This window comes from Caenorhabditis briggsae (assembly GCF_000004555.2).
Source record: "Caenorhabditis briggsae complete genome, chrII, whole genome shotgun sequence".
In the NCBI taxonomy this organism is placed as follows: Eukaryota; Metazoa; Nematoda; class Chromadorea; order Rhabditida; family Rhabditidae; genus Caenorhabditis; species Caenorhabditis briggsae.
In genome coordinates, this window is record NC_013486.2 from 10,899,386 (window position 1) to 10,921,585 (window position 22,200).

General features: G+C 38.4%; 11 protein-coding genes across 11 annotated transcripts in view; 3 read left to right on the forward strand and 8 right to left on the reverse strand.

Annotated features, from left to right (window-relative positions):
- CBG20626 overlaps nt 1-952 on the reverse strand; it is a gene marked incomplete at both ends in the record, with an annotated part of 3,417 nt that extends 2,465 nt beyond the window's left edge. Inside the window, 4 exons of the mRNA XM_002631426.1 lie at nt 349-406; nt 453-646; nt 694-792; nt 842-952. Coding sequence (XP_002631472.1) covers nt 349-406; nt 453-646; nt 694-792; nt 842-952 — 462 coding nt within the window. The remainder of the gene's footprint in view (nt 1-348; nt 407-452; nt 647-693; nt 793-841) is intronic.
- Nucleotides 953-1,649: 697 nt separating this feature from the next.
- On the reverse strand, nt 1,650-2,272 carry CBG20627 (the record flags this gene model as incomplete). The annotated part of the gene is made up of 4 exons (XM_045242662.1): nt 1,650-1,691; nt 1,736-1,817; nt 2,073-2,190; nt 2,242-2,272. 4 exons carry the CDS (start codon nt 2,270-2,272, stop codon nt 1,650-1,652), a joined length of 273 nt encoding a protein of 90 aa, XP_045097096.1.
- A 464-nt stretch (nt 2,273-2,736) lies between these two features.
- On the reverse strand, nt 2,737-3,115 carry CBG20628 (the record flags this gene model as incomplete). The annotated part of the gene is made up of 2 exons (XM_002631428.1): nt 2,737-2,964; nt 3,014-3,115. 2 exons carry the CDS (start codon nt 3,113-3,115, stop codon nt 2,737-2,739), a joined length of 330 nt encoding a protein of 109 aa, XP_002631474.1.
- A 271-nt stretch (nt 3,116-3,386) lies between these two features.
- Nucleotides 3,387-3,740, forward strand: CBG20629 (the record flags this gene model as incomplete). The annotated part of the gene is made up of 2 exons (XM_002631429.1): nt 3,387-3,552; nt 3,601-3,740. 2 exons carry the CDS (start codon nt 3,387-3,389, stop codon nt 3,738-3,740), a joined length of 306 nt encoding a protein of 101 aa, XP_002631475.1.
- A 511-nt stretch (nt 3,741-4,251) lies between these two features.
- On the reverse strand, nt 4,252-5,310 carry CBG20630 (the record flags this gene model as incomplete). Its single annotated transcript, XM_002631430.1, has 4 exons — nt 4,252-4,350; nt 4,398-5,112; nt 5,157-5,238; nt 5,289-5,310. The coding sequence occupies 4 exons, from the start codon at nt 5,308-5,310 to the stop codon at nt 4,252-4,254; spliced, it is 918 nt and encodes a 305-aa protein (XP_002631476.1).
- Nucleotides 5,311-5,451: 141 nt separating this feature from the next.
- CBG20631 lies at nt 5,452-7,596 on the forward strand (the record flags this gene model as incomplete). Its single annotated transcript, XM_002631431.1, has 9 exons — nt 5,452-5,524; nt 5,572-5,674; nt 5,727-5,777; nt 5,822-6,224; nt 6,271-6,621; nt 6,671-6,895; nt 6,938-7,256; nt 7,308-7,385; nt 7,433-7,596. 9 exons carry the CDS (start codon nt 5,452-5,454, stop codon nt 7,594-7,596), a joined length of 1,767 nt encoding a protein of 588 aa, XP_002631477.1.
- Nucleotides 7,597-7,701: 105 nt separating this feature from the next.
- Cbr-gst-5 lies at nt 7,702-8,428 on the reverse strand (the record flags this gene model as incomplete). The annotated part of the gene is made up of 2 exons (XM_002631432.1): nt 7,702-8,186; nt 8,296-8,428. 2 exons carry the CDS (start codon nt 8,426-8,428, stop codon nt 7,702-7,704), a joined length of 618 nt encoding a protein of 205 aa, XP_002631478.1.
- A 1,849-nt stretch (nt 8,429-10,277) lies between these two features.
- Nucleotides 10,278-11,845, reverse strand: CBG20633 (the record flags this gene model as incomplete). Its single annotated transcript, XM_045242664.1, has 8 exons — nt 10,278-10,589; nt 10,776-10,883; nt 10,932-11,011; nt 11,059-11,122; nt 11,165-11,242; nt 11,286-11,474; nt 11,519-11,736; nt 11,782-11,845. 8 exons carry the CDS (start codon nt 11,843-11,845, stop codon nt 10,278-10,280), a joined length of 1,113 nt encoding a protein of 370 aa, XP_045097097.1.
- Nucleotides 11,846-13,092: 1,247 nt separating this feature from the next.
- CBG20634 lies at nt 13,093-14,598 on the forward strand (the record flags this gene model as incomplete). The annotated part of the gene is made up of 5 exons (XM_002631434.1): nt 13,093-13,155; nt 13,203-13,860; nt 13,909-14,219; nt 14,266-14,398; nt 14,447-14,598. The coding sequence occupies 5 exons, from the start codon at nt 13,093-13,095 to the stop codon at nt 14,596-14,598; spliced, it is 1,317 nt and encodes a 438-aa protein (XP_002631480.1).
- A 385-nt stretch (nt 14,599-14,983) lies between these two features.
- CBG25659 lies at nt 14,984-16,060 on the reverse strand (the record flags this gene model as incomplete). The annotated part of the gene is made up of 3 exons (XM_045242665.1): nt 14,984-15,139; nt 15,189-15,503; nt 15,998-16,060. The coding sequence occupies 3 exons, from the start codon at nt 16,058-16,060 to the stop codon at nt 14,984-14,986; spliced, it is 534 nt and encodes a 177-aa protein (XP_045100343.1).
- A 1,546-nt stretch (nt 16,061-17,606) lies between these two features.
- On the reverse strand, nt 17,607-21,923 carry Cbr-metr-1 (the record flags this gene model as incomplete). The annotated part of the gene is given in 9 exon segments (XM_045242666.1): nt 17,607-17,693; nt 17,711-18,180; nt 18,227-18,449; nt 18,495-18,769; nt 18,780-20,714; nt 20,764-21,129; nt 21,198-21,290; nt 21,337-21,583; nt 21,798-21,923. The coding sequence occupies 9 exon segments, from the start codon at nt 21,921-21,923 to the stop codon at nt 17,607-17,609; spliced, it is 3,822 nt and encodes a 1,273-aa protein (XP_045097098.1).
- Between the last annotated feature and the right edge of the window lie 277 nt (nt 21,924-22,200).

Consider the following 22,200-nt stretch of genomic DNA (forward strand, 5'->3'; position numbering starts at 1 on the left):
CGAAAAAAGCGCGGTAAAAATTATTTCAAAAATCTTTCGGTTAAGACACCGTGCGAAAAATCTTTCGGTTAAGACACATGGTCCCACAACTATGAATACAGTAACCTAGAAATAGATTTTCGTGCGTTCTCAGTCATTTTTCACTATCGAAAATTTTTAATTTTCTGGCTTTTAAATAGAAAAGCATTGGAAATCGAGAAAAAAAAACTCTTAAAAGCAAAAATACTTTCAGGTTACTGTAGTTGATGTTGGGGGACCTTCGGCCCCGACCACCGTTTGTTTTCCACTGCTCTGCTTTGTTTGGACCCGGATAATACAATATCTCTCCTTTATCTTCCAAGCACTTACATTCAAGCTGCCAGCTTCCGATGCGAGCTTATTCTCGTTGAGCACACTGATTCTATCTCTAAAACAAAACTCTGTAATATTTCAGATCAATCTCTATATCTTACCTGAAAACCTGATCGAGATCTTCGTTGCAAGTTACCAAGAGCGACGGTGTAGCGTCCTTGATATAGTGAGCAGCTTCGGATTCTGTGTATCCCGGATTCACTGGAATGTAGAGAGCTCCGATTTGAAGACACGCGATGTAGAGTGCAGCTGTGTCTGTCGTCTTGGAGACTCTGGCCATTACTCGGTCACCTTTCTAAAAATTTGAAAATCGAAATTCGAAGAACATTGTTGTTTCCTAACCTTGATATTATATTTTTCAGTGAGAGCAGTGGCATACTGTCCCGCTCGTTTCACGAATTCTGCATACGTTGTCTTGTGCTCGCCATCGATGAATAAAATCTGAACACAAATTGTTTGCGATGAACATTTGGTTTTTTAAATATATTACTTTCGAAGGTTCGGCTTGAATTTGTGCCTGGCTCACTATATTGTTTGAAGCAGACGAAGCTGCACGGATTCCGACACGCTGCGGGATAGAGCCGACTAGACGACTGAGCATGTCTAAAATTAGAGTATTCGCTATAAATTGGAGTATTCGCTAATATATTCGGAATTGGATACGAGGACCAAAAATATCAATGGAATGGCAGAATTCAACTTTTCGGTCAGCAAAAAATCAAAATTACATTTCTTATTTCGGGAACTGAATGAAAACAAATGTAAATTGATCGGGCTGACTATCTCTTTTATCGAGTCCTTTGCTTCACTGCGCCTCGTGTTCTCAGTGTGTCACCATCTTATAAATGACAACAAAGATAAGAAGTTAGAAGGAGAAACCTTCGTCGAAGTGAGCGAATGGTTCTTTGATGGCAAATCAAAGAACTGTGAGAAACGTAATTCTGATTCGTTTGATCTCAAAAGAAAGTTTTTGTCAGCAACATGCATCGAACGTCACATTTCATCTTAACAAGGTCAACGAGTCATGTAATGCAAAAACCAAGTCAGAACGCAGGAAAAAACTAATTATAAGTTATTAAAATCACATTTTTCACCTAAAAAACCACTAACGGGAATTATACATCAGAAAAAGGAGAGAAACAATAAATAAGTTAAATAAATGTGAAATAATTTAAAATTCGAGTGAGGGCCATTTGACACAGGAGCTGTGTAGATGGGGAAATCGTAGTTGAACCGAAATTGATATGAGAAGAAAACACAGGATTGTTGTTGCAGATGGAAGTATATGGATTGCACTATTATACAGGGTACCTGGACTCTGGAGCGAGACGATCAAGAATCTGAAATAAAAGTTTGTAAAAATGATGAGTAGTAATGTACGAACCTGACGGATTCCTGGAAGATAAGTGATTGTGGAAACTCCTGGAATTGTTCGCAACAGACTGACGACACCGGGCAGGAAGCCTCTGAAAAATCAGATAGTTGATATCAGTAACTGTATATACATTTAGTTCAGAAACTTACCCGAACAATAACACGAATCCCCAACATTCAGCAATCATTCCAAACAACGGGTATCCGAAAAGAACAACCAGAATTCCTCCAAAAAAGAGAATACTGCCCTTCAGTTTTCGGAACTCGAAGAAGAAAACAAGTGTTCGCTGCACTCCGATGATAAATGTGATACCAACGATGAATAGAAGCTGAAAAACAGACATTACACTGAACAAAAGATATGAAAAATTACGTTTCCAATGGCAAGAAGAGCCGAATCAAGGAACATGAGGACACCGAGAAATATGAAGAAAACACCGAATACGGTCAGCCCAATGCCGATCTCTGAAATTATTTCATAACGAATTATAGCGAGTTTCAATTAAAAAAACATACGTTTTGTCGTGCTTACTTCCATGTTCATCATTTTCAGATATTTTTTTTATTTTGGCTGGAAAAAAAAATTAACGAGGGAACATGCAAAAAAAAAAAGAAGGGCAACAGGTGAATGAAAAAATCGATAATCGCGCATAAAAATCTGTCGACGACATCTGGATGGCATTCTCATAAAGGGTTTTGAGATAAAATCTTGAAATTAAACTTGAAATTCTTCAGAAATGACGTGTCCGCAAAATTAAGAACACGTGGCCGTCGTGCATTTTTGCGGGTGGAAGAGAAACCCCCAGTGGCCGAGAACAGAGAAAAAAGGAGCGAATGTCGAAAAATTTGAACAACTGCACTGTTTGCGCGGAACAAGAGGAAGAAGAAATCGAGTAAAGCTTACAATTTCTGATCGGAAACGATGAAAAAAAAATTAAGACATAGTGTGCTTTGAAATTAACAAAAAATAAATCTAGAAGTTGATTATTTATTCCTATAGCCTTGAATAGTTTAAGCTGTGGCTGACATTGGGATGGTTACAGTTCCAGCTGGAGTGGCGGCAGCGAAAGCAGCCTGAGCGTCAGTAGCATCAGCTGGGGCGTGGGCGAAGTGGATGACGAGCTTGTCCTCCTTTGGTGCTCCAGCAGTGCGAGTGATGTTAATGTCCTTGGTTCCAGATGGATCGATGAATCCGAACACTGGGGTGATACGGTACTCATTGTTGTTTGACGACTTGATCTGAAATAATTTGGCGATTGAGATGGGACGTCTTCTGAATTGTGGATACCTTGAAGATAAGCTTGTCGGCTCCTCCATTGACCAATTTGTGGGTCGAGGTTCCACCGGCGGCTGGAACAGTGCATGCTGGTGGATCGGCGGTCAAAGACATGTTTTGGCTTCGATTGGAACTTCCTTGAGAAGACTGACTAGTCTGTGTTTCTCCCGGCTATTTATGTAAACTTCTTATCAAGATGTACTATTGATCTTATTTTAGGTTCACTTGAAACAAAGTGTAGACTCTAAAACGTGTTCAAATTTCAACTTGTTTTAAATTCACAAGAAAATGAAGTCTTTGTGTATCAGATAGAAAAAATTTTAACATATTCTGTCCCGGTTTTTTTTTGAAATTTCTTTCAGTTTATCTTATCTCCAATCTTATCATGAAGTTTAGAGCCGAAAAAACTCCAAAAAAGAAAGAACGTAAGGGGAAGAAAAGTAAGAAGAAGGAGAAGAAGAGAAAGACAAAGAAGGTTCGAAAAGTGGACAAATTCGAATCCCAAAACTTCCTCTATCGTGTTGAAGGATCTCTGTTCTGTGCCGGAATCAGTGGGTGTTCAAGTGCATAATTTATAAATTACAATTAAATTTTTTCAGTCGTCGCCCTTATGATGGCCCTTGTGTTTATCATATTGGGAATTGTTTTCGGAGTAAAAACCAATGGACATATGGTCAGCTACATGAATCCATGGTGGGGAGCTGATGATGAGTCGCTAGATGATTCTGGTCAAAAATAGGAGAGCAGTAGAGGACAAAATGGCACAACATGACAAATCGGTTTATTTTTGGGTTTCATAAGGAACCTACATTCTTAAAATAAACATTTTCATTTCTATTTTTGTTTTTTGTCTTCTGCACAGCTCCGGTTTTTCTGTACCTGAATAATAACCCTTCTCAAATTCGAATATTTTCTCCTACAGTAATTCATTCCAATTTCGTATATTTCCCCCCTACAGTAATCTTTTTGCTTCTCAAAAAATTGTTCCTACATTAATCCTTTTCATTTTCAAATGTTTTCCCCTACAGTAATCCTTTTTGAATTCGAATAATTTTCCCTACCGTAGTCTTTTTCATTTTCGGATTCCTACAGTAACATTTTTAATTTTTGAATAATTCCCCCTACAGTAATCCTTCACAATTCATACTATTTTTGGAAATTAGAGACTTTCAGGTTTTGAGATACGGTAGCCAGAACAAAAAAAATTAATGGAAGAGTCCGCTATTTATTTCAAATGACAAGTACATGTATCAAGGACGGTGAACAAAATAGTGGTTGTACTTTGTGGAGAGAAACTCGTAGGTGACAGGAGGAATTTGATGAGCAGATGGAACCCAGTAGGAGGCTTTCTGAAAAATGTACAAGCTCTTTCTCTATAAAAATGTTTGACACCAACTTTTTTGAGATAAGCAAGAGAGCAGTATGGAACAGGAATAGCAATATTGTCCAACTCCATATCCACCGTTTTTCTTGGTTTATCTCTCAATAATCCCACAGCCATATCGACAGTTGATGCATGTGCAACCACGAGAACCTTCAGTTCTTTTTCATAATGAGATACTTCCGATTGCTCAGCAATTGCGTTCAGAATCATTTTGATTCTTTCATTGTAGTCGTCATTTGTCTCTTGTTTTCCAACTACAGTTTCCAGAGAAAGAAATGGACGGAATGATTTGTCAACTGGGAAGATGTGACGTTGAAGTGGTGTGATGAATCTTGGAACTCCATGAGGATAGTGAAAGTTTTCAAATAGTCCAGGTTCCACACGAATTAACGCTTTGCTTCCAGACATGTCTCTAACCCATGTGGCAGTTTGAATGCAACGAAGAGATGGAGAGCAATAAATGACATCCGGTGTATTATCAGTCATCAGAAGACCTCTTCCAACCATTTGAGCAAGAACAACACCACTTCTAGTAAGACACGTGTCTCTAGTGTAATCCTTAAGAGGACGTTGAATCGGAAGACGAGATGGCATATTTAAATCAAATGGTTCATATTTTCCTTCCTTGTTACACTTTTCTATCCATCCTGGACAACAATCATCGACTCGTTCCGAGTGACGCATTACCATCATAACCGAAGGAGACACGTACATCTCATTGGGATGACTGAAAATTCAAATTAATTGGTTTTTTAGATTAGCTGGAATTACAGATTGCGATGAGATGAATCCCGATGGTCTCGATTCGACGGACAGTTATATGATCCTATATCCGAGTGATCCGAGTTATGTTCTAAATTTTTTATTTAATGTGAATCTTTTTTAAAATTCTCTCTCTCTCACTTCGTTGTTCACAACCTCCCATCTTCGAATCGTCTCCTTTACTAGACTAGTCGTTAAAGAATGACTGTTTGGCACTTTATTTTAACCATAAACGTGGATGGATAAATTGTTTGAAAAGTTTTCAAATTTTTTAAATATTCCAAAGCATAGAAATTAGATTACAATGAAGGTGCTCAATAAGAGTATGGTATTACTATTGACCTTAATTTTTATGCTTCCGAAGACAACATCCCAAGGTGAAGAGGAATTACTGAATCTTTAAAAATCTTTAAATAATTTTCAGATAGCCTTCTATGTTATTCAAAACTGAACAAAAACCACGTGGTTCGGTGCAAGACCGCATGTGTTGAGAAGACGTTAATTTCAAGATACAAATCAGATTCAGAGTTAGTGAACATACAGTAATCTTTAGAGATAATACTCCAATTGAAAATTCAGATACGACTTTGATTACTACTACCGTGTTGGATGTGAGAGCAAAACAGTTAAGTGAGCCAAATCTCTTTTTTTTTGTTCAAAAATATTCAATTCAGGAAAACTCTAAAAAGTGTAAAATGTGATTGGAATGTGAAAAATGGATCCGAATACTACCTACAGTACATGATCAAAGGAATCGATGAACGAAATCCAAGACTTTTTATTCGAAAAAAATGTTGCTTCAGTTCGTACTGTAATGAGCCAACTCTCAACTCCCGTCGATATTGGTATCGGAAGGATCAGAGTATGCTGACGATCATCAGGAACAAGTTCAACGCTAGGCATCTTTTGAAAACGACAGTTTTCATACTGATTGTGTTTCTGATTGCCTATGGAAGTGTTTCTGTAGTGATGAGCTGGTTTAAATCAAAACATCTTGCTGAATCAGGCCAGCAATTTCGACAGCTGGAGCTAGAATTGATGCAGGATACTTCATTCGAAGATTCCGCTATTGTAGATGTAGGGGTGAAGCTGAATTCTGTTATTCTCATTGTTTTTATTTCAGACGAAAATCGAAGTTACTGGAAGATTGACTGTTAAAGAAACTGCCCAGCTTCTATCCCTTCTCCCAGATAATGACAAGGTCAAGTATTCTAAAATGAAGTCAGTGTCTTCAGAAGAGTCAACGAAAGAATCTAAAACAGCAAACACTTTGAAAGCAGCCGAAAGTGAGGCAGTACTAGGAAGGGGAATGAGAAAGGTTAAAATAAAAGCTCCATTAAAAACAAGTGCATCCGGATGGGGTCATAAACTTTGCAATACAGTAAGAACCATCAATTCTCCATATGATATACTGTATCGCTTAATTGAACATGGTCCATATCAATACCCGTTCACTGCTCTGGAATTGCTTACGGTAGCAAAGTTTTCTGTCAACTCACATTTCCTAATGTTAACAATTCCAGCTATTCGAAGAGACCGCATTCAAGATGGCTGAAGAACCATCTCTTCTTCAAATCGAAGCGGAAGTTACTGTAATCGGAGACATACGTGGAAGATATGTGGATCTTCACAGATGGCTTCAATTGACTGGATGGCCTCCACAAAATAGAATTCTATTTCTTGGAGGAATCCTGGATAACGATGAACCGGGTTCTGTGGAATGTCTCGCTCTGATTTGTGCACTCAAAGTAAGTGAGTTATCATGAATGTGAATAAGTTCCATTTTCCAGTGCCGTTTCCCAAAACACGTCTTCATTCTCCGAGGTAGTCCAGAAACTTCAACATTTCGAATGTCGGAACGTCTTCATCCAGTAATCACTCGTGCTGTTCAATCCTGTATCAAACGGATGTGTTCTCACATGTCTTTTGCTGCTATAATCGGAAAATCAATTCTTGCTGTTTACAGTGGATTCTCTCCAATGATTCGGGAAAAAGGACACATTCATCATTTGTTCCGTCCAGTGACAGCCGAGCATATGACTACTGTAGAACGACATATCATTTTCAATCAACCATCGAATCAAGTCGGAATGTATCGTCCGAATCCTAGTAATTCTAATTCTTTGGAATAGTTAGTTCATGTTTTAAAACATTTTTTAGATTCGGAAGGCAATTGGTTCGGAAAACAAGCTGTAAAAAGGGCATGCAAAGCAATGAAGTGTAATGTTATGATCAGAGGTTTGACTCATGTTAACCTAAAATTTTAATAGATAAGCTATTTTCAGGTCAATCATATACTCCGTATGGCTATCTTCCTTGCTGGAATAACCGTTTAATCAATTTGTGGTCCGCTCCAGGATGTGGCTCAAATTTCGGTGCAGTGCTCTCGATTTCAAAAGATTTGGTGATCACTCCAATATTGATGGAGAAACAACAAGTTGAGAACTAAATCAGACTAAAATAAAATCTTTCTTTTTTTCGTTATGTTAAAAGTTATGTTGTTGAATATTTATTGAAAAAAAATTAGAAGACAATTATTCAAATTAGAAGACAATTAGAAAGGAGTCTCTGGGCGAGAATCGATCCACTTCTTGATTTGTGGAATAGCTTGAATCTTCTCTGAGTGAGCTTTGAGATCTTGGAATTTGCTGAAATCAATTCCCTGAGCAATGAGATCGGCCGAGTGCTGAGCAACAGCCAAATCGATCCAGGTCAATGACTTTCCGACCAAGAATCCGGATCCAGAGGCCTTCAAGAAGTTGCTCAAAAAAGTGAAGAATTTTTCAAAGGCTGGAAGGAAGACATCCTTCTTAAGAGTCTCAACATCTCCTGGTCCGAATCCCATTTTAGCGTAGAAATAAGGTTTGGCTTCACTGGAGTAATCCTTGAATTGATCAGACAAAGCATTGACTTGAGCCTCTTCCCATGGACATTGTCCATTTAATTTGAATTCACGAGCAAGATACCGAGCGATGGCATGGGATTGGGCAAGTGGTTTTCCATCGACTTCGAGGTAAGGGAGCTGACCGAATGGAGTTCCTGGAAATTATATTTGATTGCAATATGATTTGAATTCTCAAGTTCAGTTATGATCTTATTTTCCCATTGAACTCAAAATGGAAAAAAAAATCTAAAGATGAAAACTCACCAGCTTTGAGCTCTGGCCATTGCTCCATAGTAACTCTAACATCCTCGAAGTCTTGTCCAGCATGGGCAAAGATCTGACGAATAACCTCGCCAGCTCCACGTCCATTGAAATATGTCAACTTGTAGGCAACCATAATTGAACAGAAGTTGTTTGTGGAATCGACACTCAAAGTGGCGGGAATTGGAGACTCTTTCCTCTATTTATATTCGACCAACCACGCTGTTTTTGTGGTCTAAATCTCTCATTTCGGACAGTTGCCTCACTTTTTGTCATCATACACACAAACACTAGACACGGGTACAAACCACGAAAGAGGCGGAGCTTAAGAGAAGAATAGAATACTTGGTCCAAATGGAAGAGATGATTTTTGAAAAATTATCCTAGAGAATTTCGAAATCGAAGGATGAGTGTAATAAGAAATAGGGAGAAGTCTAAAAGCCCACCAAAACGATGATGTTCAATTTTGAACTCACATTTTAAAGTTACCTGAATTAGGAGAGCCTTTCTTTAAATTACATTTTTCTAGAAAACTTAGTTCGATTTTCTAGAAACTCAAACTACAGTACCCCTACATTATATATTCCATACAATACAATAATTTGAAAGTCACAATGCTAATATTATTCATTTGTAGTTTCCGTAGTCTGAATTTACCTTTTTTGATTTGATTCATTTGGTTTCTGCGGAGACACAAACTAATTACAGAGGCAACGGAAAGACACAAATATATTTATATGAAAACACATTTCCAGTTGTCTGAAATTGTGTTATTTCTATTTTTAATCCGTTGTTCTTTAGTTGTTTGTTGTGTTTTCACTTTCATATTTGTCAGTTTTGTGTGTCGGGAACAGAATTAACGGTGAACAAGTTTGAGAACGAGAAAAAATTCTGGTACAAAAAATCAGAGCTGTGGAAGAGAAAGGTGGTGGACGTGACCGAAGGACCGACAAAGACAACTACCGTAACCTCAAATACTGTTATTTCCGAATTTATTATTTATCTCGATTTTCGAAATTTTTTATTACTCTCGTCCGAAATCAATGCACGTTACGACCGAAAATTTACTCAAAATCGCATCGTCGGTCGCACAGCGAAAAAACAAATTGATGCATGCGCCTTTAAATAGCGTACCTCGGATGTTTTTTATTTTGGGCCCTATTTGGCTGTTTTTTCTATTTTATAAGAAAAATAAATTAAAGATTTATAAGAATTACACAAAATTAGACAGAAACAAGCGAAAAAATGAGAGAAATTTGAGAAAATTCGATAAATGTTGAAGTACTGTATTAAAGGCGCGTGCAATAATTTGAAAAATACAGTAAGGTTCTCTCTGTGGGAGCTAAGCTCCGCCCACCGCTGTTTTCTCGGCCGCAACGTGCATTGATTTCGGACAAGAGTAATATTTCTCGGCTTTTTCGGGGGAAAATGATAACAGAAAGCTTAACGAAAAGCAGTGAAAAAAAGGAAAAAAATCTGAAAAATTATTTTTAGGTCACGGTATTGTCGGATTAAAAAAAGTGACACCTGAAAATCTCGGAGACGGCGCTCGTGTCGATTTACGAGGGGGCGGAGCGAAAACGGATACTGTAGATAACAAATATATTTATGTGAATTTAGTGGGATTTTGTGAACGAATTTTTGATTTCTTGGTATAAAGATGATCGCTAGCATCTCTAGAATCTAGAATCTATTTTTCAGCAAAAAACTTAACTTAAACGCGAAAGTAGCTCGAACGAGCCGAAATTCTGAAACATTACGTTTTTGCCGCATTTTTTCGTAGATCAAAAAAAGCAAAATTTTTCAAATTCTCAGGTGTCACTTTTTTTAATTCGACAATAGTTGTCGTTGTGAGACCTTCGGCCACAGCCACCGGCGTTTCTCTTCCACAGCTCCGATGTTTTTGACAAAACTTTTTGAACCAAAATAACATATTTAAAAATCCAGATTTTATCTGTACACATAAATTCAGTTCAACTGAAATCTTATTTCCGAGTTTCTTCTTCAGTCGAATGCGATGACGAACTTTTAGATTCTTTTTCAGCCTTTTCAGTTGTTTCAATGTCTGCTGGTGCTGGTTCAACTTCAATGCATTCTCTTTTGTGATTCATTTCCGTGTACCCAATTACATTTGGAACCTCCATTCCATTTGATCTTTTCTTCCGTGGTACTGCTTTTATGACATCGAAAACGGACATTTTCAGCACGTCAGCTGCAGTTTTCCGCTTCTTCGGGTCAATTTTTAGAGTGGATTTCATAAATTCGTACATATCTGGATCGAGCATCTTACTGGTGAACTGAAAAGAAGAACATTACTTGAAGGTCCGCCATTTAGCGTTCTCAGTAGAGCATGATTAAAATTGGGTCGTGTACTCCACGTGAACAATGGGGAAAAAATGATTTTTTTAGAATAAATAACCTAGTTTTTTTTGTTTTTTCCTTCATTTTTTAAAAGATTCTGATTTATAAATTGTGTCAAATACCGTTTCTATCCCTCTCGCTTCCTTTCTTGCCACTCTCGGACGTTTGACTCCCATACTTTTAATGTCTTCGTCGGTCGGATATCCGAGAACTCCGGTTATCAACATAATCTCAAAAAATATAGGTAAAATCATATAATTTTTCTTTTGAATTTTTACTTGGTCTTTTGTGTCTTTCCCTCTAAACAATACTCGATTAGCAAACAATTCGAATGCCACACATGTTGCTGACCAGATGTCTGAAAGTAAATTTTTGGATTTCTCGGGCATCAGTTTCTTTATTCACCAATTGCTGGTGTGAACTTCTCACATCCAAAGAGAAGCTCTGGAGGTCGATAAAATCGTGTCACCTAAAAATTTTATTTTTATCTTTTTTTTTGCGAATTTTCAACCTGATAAGCACCACCCGTCTTCTCACTGGTTTCCAATCGTCGAGCGTTTCCAAAATCAGCCAATTTCAGAAGGCCTTTCTAAAAAATTTGTTGCTGGATTTTAATTTCCGTTTGCGCTCACCATCCGATCCATGATCACATTTTGTGGTTTGATATCCATATGAACAATGTTTTTCGACGCTAAATGTGATATTGCACAAAATAGTTGAAATGTGTAGAACTTTGCATCTAGAACATCAAATTTTACTCCTTGATCCCTTAATTTTGCCATTTCGCTTGGCAAGTAGTCAAGAACAAGACAGTGGATTGTCTGCAAGGTTTATTAACGATGTGATTCTCTTTCCAATTGTCAACCTTATTATTAGCGTTTCTCGAATAGAAATACAACAAATTTGAGATCGCCGGATGAAAAACTTCAGATAATATTTGAACTTCCGGATACTGAGTCGTTGGCAAATGCCGTGTCTCTGTGTCAGACCACACATTCTTGACAGCCACCTCCTTTTTGATCGGTCCAATCATTTGTCCACAGTATACATTTGAAAATCTTCCACTTCCACATAATTTGTGTCCTAAATTGAATATCTAACCCTTGAATTTTTTTAAATCCCACGAACCTCCGAATTGTAAGCTCACTGGAAAGATCTCGCCGCCGTCTTTAATTCCATAACCGTTCATCATCTTTGTATCACAAAAATCAATAAAAATGACGAGGAATTCTAAGTTTTCCAAGAATTCAAATAAAATAATTTCCTTTTCACGTCGTAGGAAGATTCTTTCTTGGTCATTCTAGAAAAAATTTTCAATTTCGTTAAGTGCACTAACTTCCTTCCTGTCAGGCAGCCTTCGATTTCCTTTTTAGCTCCTCTTTAGCCCCATCACTTCTATAACTTACTACACCAGTCTCGAAAAAAGTTTTGCAAAACCTTTCCTGAAATCTCTTTCCGAGACAGTAGCCTAGGATCCGACTACACACTGTCGTGGATTATAAACAAAACTCACACACAAACGGACACACTCTCTCTCCCTTTGCCTCTTCTCTTTTCTTTTCTCGCGTCCCCATCGACTGCTGCTATTCAGCCAGTTTGTGATTGATTTCTTCTCATTTCGCCGCTTTCTCTCCAAAATGTTCATTTTGAATCGATTAATTTATCGATGCTGTAAGTATATTTTGTCCTAATTAAAAATATATCTAGTTAAAAATCCATTGTCCTTTTTTTTAAACGCCGAGTTGTTTTTTTTTCATAGTCGTCCGTTTTTCCTAACGATTAAATTTTTTAGTAACCAGTATTCTTTTTAATAGCCCGTATTTTGAATTATGTTCACTTAAAGTCATAGTTTAGTGTTCGGATATTGGTGAAAATCAATACCAGTACTGGGTTACAACTTTCCAGGCATTGGAAAAAGGAAAAACTGGAACTTCAGCCAGTTTTTCGATCTTAAATTATAGCAAAATGTTACCTATGGTTTTCTCCCGTTTTCCCCGAAGTTTCAGCCTGATGGGTTCAGTATCTGCGTTTTCTCGGAGTTTTTTCTTTCTTAATTTTTTGCTGGTCACCTGAATAACCTCAATATGTGAGGTTTTCGGTTTTCTTTCAGATTTTTATCTTAACTGAAACTTTCTGTATTTTTTTACTTCGATACATGCTATCTAACCCACTCATGACTTGGTTCAAACGTCATCTGAGTAAGACTGTTCTGTTGCCGGTGGGAAAAGGGCGTCGTTGACATCGCAACATCTCTATATATCTCTTTGTCGTTTGCACTCCTTCTTTTGATGCTCTTTCCCTTGTTTCTCTGTCTCATCAGTAGCTTGAGCTTTTTCACACATCTTTACTTTTTTGTCCTTTCATGCAATTCATCCTGTTTTTCAGTTGTTCCATCGTCTTTCTTTAAAGACACTCAAACGGATACAGATCGCAGTCCAAATGCCGGAAACAGACGAGGAGAAAGTGAAAAGATATACCGACTGCCTAGCAAATGGGGTCGATGTGAGTGACAGTTTCATAGCTAAAAGTATGAACTGACCGATTTTCAGCCAAAACGAGCGCTGAAACGTTTGTATGATTTACAAGTGACTCCTGAAGTCTACAAGTCGTTGGACACATACCGCTACGTCCAAAGATACGAATCGTCACCGGAGCTGGCAAAATATGCGAAACGAGTTCGTGACAAGCTCATTGGGCGGAAGAGGGAGAGAGGGGACAACGTCATAACGGGTCATGAACACGAACACGGTACGCATCAGGTAAAGAAGCCAAAGCAAGAGCAGGCGAATCTTGATGAGGAGTTTGCTGAAGCCATGAAAGGAGGAGTGACTGCGCATTCAGCAAGTGCTCCACGGGTTGCTGTGGACTACAGCAAATACAAAGTTACCAAACGTACGGAAGTGAAGGTGGAGCCGAAACAGGAAATAGTGGATGACTACGAACATCATGCAGTATCATTGTCTTCATCATCTTCGGCAGTGGCCAAGAAACCAAAGGAGTATGCTCCGATTGTGTCTACGATCAGGCCACCGATGCCACACCTGAAGAAGGCAATACCACAGAGCGAGAGTTTGCATGCTGACGAAAATATGTTCAAACCGCGGAAGGAAAGACAGAAAGTGTTCGCTGGAAGACGTAGAAAGATCGGAGAGGGAGTTCCCTCGCTCATTTCAATGTGCCAGGTCGTTCTCACATCAAACATTGACAGTCAGTTTGTTTTGAATAGACTTTTTCTCAGAAATTCCATTATTTCAGTGATCGACCATGTCGGTGTCGTTCCATTCAACCTTCTCGAGCCAGCACTCAATCATGCTACCACCGAGCAACTTCGTCGCATTCTGGATGCCAATCCTCTTCTTGTGAAAGACGCCGACAAAATGTTCTACGAGAAAATTGTACAAGAGTTTCCAAAGTACGCGGATCGCGAGATGGACGAGGATGATACTTGGCGGGAGTTATATGATAAGCTCGTTGAACGGAAAAAGAGAAAGGCCGATGACAAGCTAGAACGACTGACATCTCGGATAGGAAAGGCTCACACTGGTTCAAATCAAGGACGGCAAACGGTAGGAGAGTTAGCGTTGGCAAATTAAACATGAGAAATTTTTATAGATGGTGATCGATATGGCTCACACTAGAGTTCGTTCAGGAGGATTCTTCAATACTGTGAGAGAGAGTCAAGTCAAAATGACACCGACGCCGTCTGCAATCCAGCTCTCACAAGCAAGAAAGAATGTAAAGACTGGTAGGATATTCAAGATAGGCTGAATATAAAGAAACTGTTATTTTACAGAAGGAAAAGCTCAACTCAGAACCATCACTCCACGGGGAGGACGACTTCCAACGACTTCCCGTTCTCGTTCAAACAACAATGGAAGTAGTGGTGTGGTTGTCAAAAAAGTCGCACCTCTTATGGCCAAATGCAGGAAGATGTTGAAAAGATAAACTTGTATTCTTCTTTTCTCATCCATCAGAATTATTGATTAAAAAATTCTACTCACTTTCAAACAATCGTTTTATCAGCATGCCCTTTTTTTTCTTCCAATATGTCCCCCACTAGTCTACTGTAACTCTTCACTTCTTCGTACTTTCTTGTACAACAAAGTTATTATCAAGTACATTTTTCTTTCATAGCATATTCATTTTTATTCCTTTTTATTTATCCATCCTTGTCTTTTTTATTATTTCTCTCTGTCATTGTCTACATTTAGTTTCATGTAGTACTTCTGTAGTACTTCTGTACACCCCCCGTGTAAATTTTTTAAATGAGGCTGGTTTCTCATACCGAAATAAAGATTTTACAGACTTTATTAAATGATAGAAAAGAATGTTATGCTTTTGAGTAATGTTCCTTTCTCCTCCTTTTTCTTCTCATCTGCCTCTGAACCTTTTTACACCTGTTCCTGTACTTCCTCCACCTTTCTGCATCATTGTTGCTTTTCCATTTCTTCTTATTCTTCGATGTGTCTTCTTCGATGTCAGTCATCTGGAAATTCCCTTTTGAGGTTTTAAAATATGCATTTCCCAAAACTCACTTCATGATTTGTCGGTGATGGAAGACTGATTTCCACCTCTTCTTGTTGCTCAAACTTTTTGATCCTTTGAGCATCATCCATCCTCTCGATTCTTGCTTCTCTCCACATCGTTCTCATCTCTTTCGAGTCCTTCAGAATCGGCGCCAACTCTCCAAAATCTGCATACTTTTCATCTCTTTCCACTTTTCGAATCACTTTTCGAGCCATTCTCCAATATGATTCTTCTCTTAACAGATCCTCCACTCGTTCCACACTTCGTCCTATTAGTGCCTTTGGGATTCTCATACGTTTCAGTGATTTGAGAGAGTGAACTACCTGAATATAAAAAAACAATGGGAGCAGTTTTTAAAAGATGGGTAAAGAAATTCTCATATATATTTAGGCTCGAATCTCAAATAAACCATTATTCTTTTAAGTGTTTTCATAAGTTTCCCAGAAGTTCTGGAAAATCCAACATTCAGAAAATTTCAAAAACCCAAATATTTGGAACTTTTCAAGAAAGTCGAAACTTCAAAAAAAAATTCAAAAGTTAAATTCTACAAATTTCAGCTAAAAAATTCTGAAAATTTCTATAGTTAACCATAAACACCTGTTAATTAATACCACAAGCCACCCAAACGGTCAACTTTGAGTTCATATATCTCGGTTCCTGTAAAAGATATTAAAAAGTGATCAACTGATAGCATGGTTATAATAATGATATTAGTATTTTATCAGTTGACACATTTTTGATATCTTTCATAGGAGTTGAGATATAGGGGTCAAAGTTGATGGTTTGGGAGAGTGGTTACGGTAAATTTATAACTTACATCATGTCTGTCCTCAATATTCTCCATATATCTATAAAATTTCTTCTCGTTGAATTCTATCATCTTTCCCGAAATATTGGAGCGCACAGGTTTCTATAATATTCGATATTAACCCAACTGGAGGTTTTTTGCGAGAAGAATGTGAAGAAGAAGGATTGCAATAAAATACACGGAAGGAGCTCAATCTTAATGTCTTTCGGACGACGACTCCTTCCTAATACTCTCTTTGGGTTTCTTGAGTCAAAAGGATTCAAGTGATGGGACATAAATTACCTCCGTTAGTCATAAATATTGGCCAAGATGGAAAAGAAAAAGAGAAAGAGAAAGAAGAAGTTGGAAGTACTTATTAGTTTTACATATCTAATTACGGAAGCTCTGATCAAACTACTCAATAAATTATGGATTAATGTGATTAATAAATACAAGTATTTTCAAATTTTGATGCTATTATGCTGGTATGCAAAGCAGTAGGTCCCACAACGACAACTACCGTAATCTAAAAAATTAGAGATTTTTCGAGAGAAAAACGTAGATTTTTGTTAGATGTTTAGACCTTTTTAGCTTTTTCAGCTGTTTTCAAGGATTCTTATCCGATTTTTCCGGTTTTTTGTCTGAAATTTTATGGAACGTTGTTTTGATAAGGGAAGTGTAGATTACTGTAGAAAAAATTTCCTTTTGTATTTTTTTTTTGAAAACACAATCACGTCAAATTGCAGATTTTTACAAAACTACAAAATATGTACAAGTTTTCTACAGAAATCTTCAGTAGTCAAAACACTATCCCGTCAAATTTCAGACAAGAAATTAGGTCAAATAGAAAAAGAATTTTCGGAAATAGCTGAAAAAATTGAAGAAAAAATCAAATTTTCTAGATTTATTTTCTAGATTTTCGTGCAGTTTCCGTTTTTATCACTATCAAAAACATTAATTTTCCGACTTTTTTTGGGAAAACAAAAGAAAAATCGAAAAAATAAATCCGGAAAATAAGGACTTGCTCCGATTTTTTTGTAACAGAATAACAGAGAAAAGAAGAAAATGAACTTCCGTTGAGCTTCAAAAGGAGAAAATAATGAAGGAGGGGAACATCTCGAAATGACATGGAACGTAAGAGAAAACGCCCGGAAATTGGACGCTTGTGGTAGACAGAAAAATATTGCTAGAAAACAGTAATGTTTTCCATTTCCTGCTTGTCGGCTGATGACTTCCTATGAGAGTATATCCTATATATGAAAAAACATAAGAAAAAATGAAAGGGGTGGAGCAATGCTTTAAAAAATTTTCCAATCAATTTTTTTTCGAAACACCTCCCCTTTTTCTAGAAAGTCGTTAGACATTCTGGGTAACAAATCACGACTATAGTCATTTGACATTTTCAAAAAAAACCGATTTATTAACCATTATACTGCTATAGTAGGCACAAACTAATCCCGGGAGCAAAGTGAAAGTAATACAACCGAAAAAGGAGGGAAATGTTGGGAAGGAGCAAGATAGACAAAAAAGTTAATTTTTACTACTATTATTAGCTACGTTTTTGAATACGTATTAGGTGTTGTGTATCATCATCATAAATATAATCTCTAGGGGCAATTTCAGCAGAAAAATATTGTTTTCAATCTAATTCGTATCCAATAATTGGGGAGAGCCATCGCTCGACTTCTTCCTTTGGTACATTCTTTCTGGCTGCATAGTCGGTTACCTGAATTCAGAATATGCATTTTTCGATCTCACATATATGAATGCTACCTGATCTTCGTCAATTTTTCCAACAGCAAAGTACTGACTCTGTGGATTAGCGAAGTATAGTCCTGATACTGAAGCAGCTGGAAGCATTGCCAAATGTTCAGTGAGCACAATTCCATTCTTTTCCGCTTCCAGAAGCTTCCAGAGAGTCCGTTTCTCAGTGTGATCCGGTTGGGAAGGATATCCACATGCTGGTCGGATTCCCTCGTATTTGATAGATAGAAGATCAGTTTCGGTGAGTTGTTCATTCGTTGAATATCCCCACAAATTAACTCTCACTTCTTTGTGAAGGTACTCAGCATAGGCTTCTGCCAGACGATCAGCGAGAGCCTTCACCATGATGGATGCATAATCATCGTGATTTTCCTCAAGAACTTTACAATACTCCTCTGCTCCAAGTCCAGCTGTACAAGCGAAAAGACCGAGATAGTCATCCGGAACACCTGTGAATATAAGGTTTAAATTTCTGTTAAAGTAAGCGAACCTTACCGATCTTCAATGGTCTGATGAAGTCGGACAAACAGAAATGAGATTGATCATGTTCACGTCCTGATTGCTGACGAAGTCCGTAGAAAGTATCCAACTTGTTTCCAGTTTCTGGATCGTAGACATGAATATCATCTCCTTCCGAAGCAGCTGGCAAGAATGAAACGACTGCATTAGCAGTGAGAACCTTCTCATCGATCAACTTCTTAAGCCATGTTTGGGCATCCTGAAATCAAAAAGATAACTAATGAAGCTATATCGTAAGCTGTACATCGAAGACACGTTTAGCTTCACCCCCAACATCTGCGTCGTCGAAGATCTTTGGATAACTGCGATTCGGATATTTTCCTCTCAATTGCCAGACATCGAAGAACGGCTTCCAATCGATGTATGGAATCAGTTCCTTGAAATCGAAATTTTGAAATTCGCGTCGCCCAATGAATGATGGTTTGACGGGGGAAAACTTGTTCCAGTCGATGTTGAACTTCTTCTCACGAGTCTTACCGAGAGCGACGAATCGTCTATCTTTCAACGATTCGTAGTGTTCTTGACGAACCTGTAATAAAAAAATGATTTAAATAAGAAACTAGACACATTTTAGTTCTTACATCTTCGTAATCCTCATTCAAATCTTGCAAGAAAGCATCACGAACAGTCATATCAGACAACGAAGAGCACACGACAACGGACTTAGAAGCATCCAAACAATGAACAACTGGATGTGGGTATCTTGGAGCAATTTTGACAGCAGTGTGAGTTTTCGAGGTAGTTGCTCCTCCGATAAGAAGTGGAATTTTCAAGCCAACACGATTCATTTCTTTGGCAACATGAACCATTTCATCAAGAGATGGAGTGATGAGTCCGGAGAGTCCGATGAAGTCAGCTTTCTCTTCGATCGCAGCCTTGATAATGTTCTCACACGGAGTCATCACACCAAGATCAACCACTTTGAAGTTATTGCATCCCAACACAACAGCCACAATATTCTTTCCAATATCATGCACATCTCCTTTCACAGTAGCAATTACCACAGTACCTTGATAAGGACTCTCGTCTTCATCTAATCCCATCTTCTCAATATTTGCTTGTCGCTCAGCGTCCATGAATGGAAGAAGATGAGCCACCGCTTTCTTCATGACTCTCGCAGACTTGATAACTTGAGGAAGGAACATTTTTCCAGCACCAAATAGCTCTCCAACCACCGCCATTCCATCCATCAATGGTCGTTCGATTACATTCAATGGTCTTGGATATTTTTCAGTGTTCTGTCTGGCTTCTTCGGTATCAGCGACAACGAATTGATCGATTCCTTTGACAAGAGCAAACTTGAGACGTTCCTCAACTGAGGTATTTCTCCATTCATCAGTCTTCGTGTCAGCCTTCTTCCCGTCTTTCTTCATCTCCTGAGCAGCTACAAGAAGCTTTTCCGTCGCTTCTGGATCACGATTGAATAGCAAATCTTCCAAAAGTTGAAGCAAAGGTTTGTCAATATCTTCATAAACTGGCAGTGCTCCTGCATTCACGATTCCCATATCCATACCAGCCTTGATGGCATAGAAAAGGAAAACAGAGTGCATTGCTTCACGGATGGCTTCCATTCCACGGAACGAGAAAGAAATATTAGATACTCCTCCGGAAACATGAGCCCCTGGAAGGTTCTCGCGAATCATGCGAGTGGCTTCAATGAAGTACATTCCATAGTTTGCATGTTCATCCATTCCTGTGGCGATGGTGAGAATGTTGGCATCGAAAATGATATCGTTCGGATTAAATCCAACTTCCTCTGTCAGAATCCTGTATGATCTCTCACAAATCTCAAACTTTCTCTCTGTCTCTGCAGCTTGTCCTTCCTCGTCAAACGCCATCACAACCACAGCTGCTCCGTATCTTTTAACGATTCTAGCACGCTCTTTGAATTTTTCTTCTCCTTCTTTCAATGAAATCGAGTTGACGACACATTTTCCTTGCGTCGATTCGAGACCAGCAATGATGACATCGAAGTCTGAAGAATCAATGCATACTGGAATTTTCGCAACGTCTGGTTCAGAAGATATCAGCCGGAGGAATTTCGACATTGCGTAGGGGCCATCAAGAAGACCATCATCCATGTTCACATCCAGAATTTGAGCTCCACTGTCGACTTGAACACGTGCCACATCGATCGCGGTATCGTAGTTCTCATTTTTAATCAGGTTGCAGAAACGACGGGATCCGGCTACATTGCATCGTTCACCGATATTCACGAAATTCGTCTCTGGTCCCACGATCGATGGTTCGAGACCAGATAACAGCATCTTTCCAGCGTGTGGATCGGCTGGAGGAACACGCGGACTGATTCCTTGAACTGCCTTGTACATGGCGTTGATATGGTCCGGTGTGGTTCCACAGCAACCTCCAATGATGTTCACAAGACCATCTTGAGCAAATTCTCGCAGAACTTCAGCCATCTCTTCGGGAGTTTCATCGTATCCTCCGAGTGCATTGGGAAGTCCTATAAAATTTAAAAAGTTAAACTAAATCTACAGGAATATCACACAAACCTGCATTTGGGTAACACAAAATTAGAGTATCCGACCAGAGAGACATATTCTGGACAAACTGTCTCATATCTTTAGCTCCTAGAGCACAATTCAATCCCACTGCTATTGGCTTTCCTTGTTTGGTAGAAACAAGAAAGGCTTCTCCGGTTTGCCCAGAAAGAGTACGACCAGACATGTCGACAATTGTTCCCGAAAGGAAAACTGGGATTTCTGGAACGCCTTCATCTTCAAAAAGTGTGCGAATAGCAAAAAGAGCAGCCTTGGCGTTAGCTGAATCGAATACAGTTTCCACGAGAAGCACATCAACACCTCCTTGAATCAAAGATCTCGCCTGGTCTCCGTATGCTTTTACTAGCTCTTGGAAGGCTGAAATAACATCAGGTTTTATTAGTGTGAAATAGATCCAAAAAATATTATGGTAGAAAAATACTCACTGACGTTACGGAAGTCTGGCTTCTCGACTGACGGTGAGATGGATAGTGTTCTGTTCGTTGGACCGATTGCACCACATACATATCGACGTATACCTGAAAAAATTAATTGAACGAAATGCTTAGAAATTTTCAAGATCACCTGTAGCGGCTCCGACATCATCACATGCTCTCCTAGCAACTAATGCTGACTGGTAGTTGATTTCATGAACGAGATGCTCGCAATGATAATCTGCCTGTGCAATTGTGGTACCCGAGAAAGTGTTTGTCTCAATGAAATCCGCTCCTGCTTCAAGATACAGCTTGTGAATTTTATAGATGATATCCGGGCGGGTAATTGAGAGAAGATCATTGTTTCCTTTCAATGGCTTGTCGTGGTCTTTCAAGATCTGAAAAGTTAGCTACTGTTTTCAGAAAAGGCGTCACATGAAACTATAATTTTAATCACATGAACATGAACTTTTTTGATCAAGTACTCTGCGTCTATCACTTTTCGACAACATCAATTTGTGAACTTTTCAAAGCAGTCTCTTTGGTCATGCGCTCTCCAACGCACAATGTTCACTTTTTGATGTGTTCAAAGTCTGATTTTTAAAATCTTACCTCTCCACGGAAGTCGTGTTCCTCCATATATTCTCTCTGAATCATCGTTCCCATAGCTCCGTCGATGATCATGATTCGCTCTTTGGCGATATCAGCCAACTCCTTGAAAAGACTACTTCGAGTCATTTTCTGCAATAAAAAAAGGTTAGGTGTGAAAACAAACAATCTCTTAAAGATGAGTAGACAACGTTTAAAAGAGGATAGGAGAATACACTCTAGCTTCGAAAAAAGACTAATTTTGTTTTGAATTTCCGGGCGAAAAAAATAATTTGCATACTTCACGAGGACTACACAACCGAGTGGCCTAGCAACCGAAGATGGTCGCTAACTGTTTTTCAGTGTTTTTTTTTGAATAAAAAATTTTAGGTTCACTTCAAGTTTCTGAACTAATTTCCTACGAAAA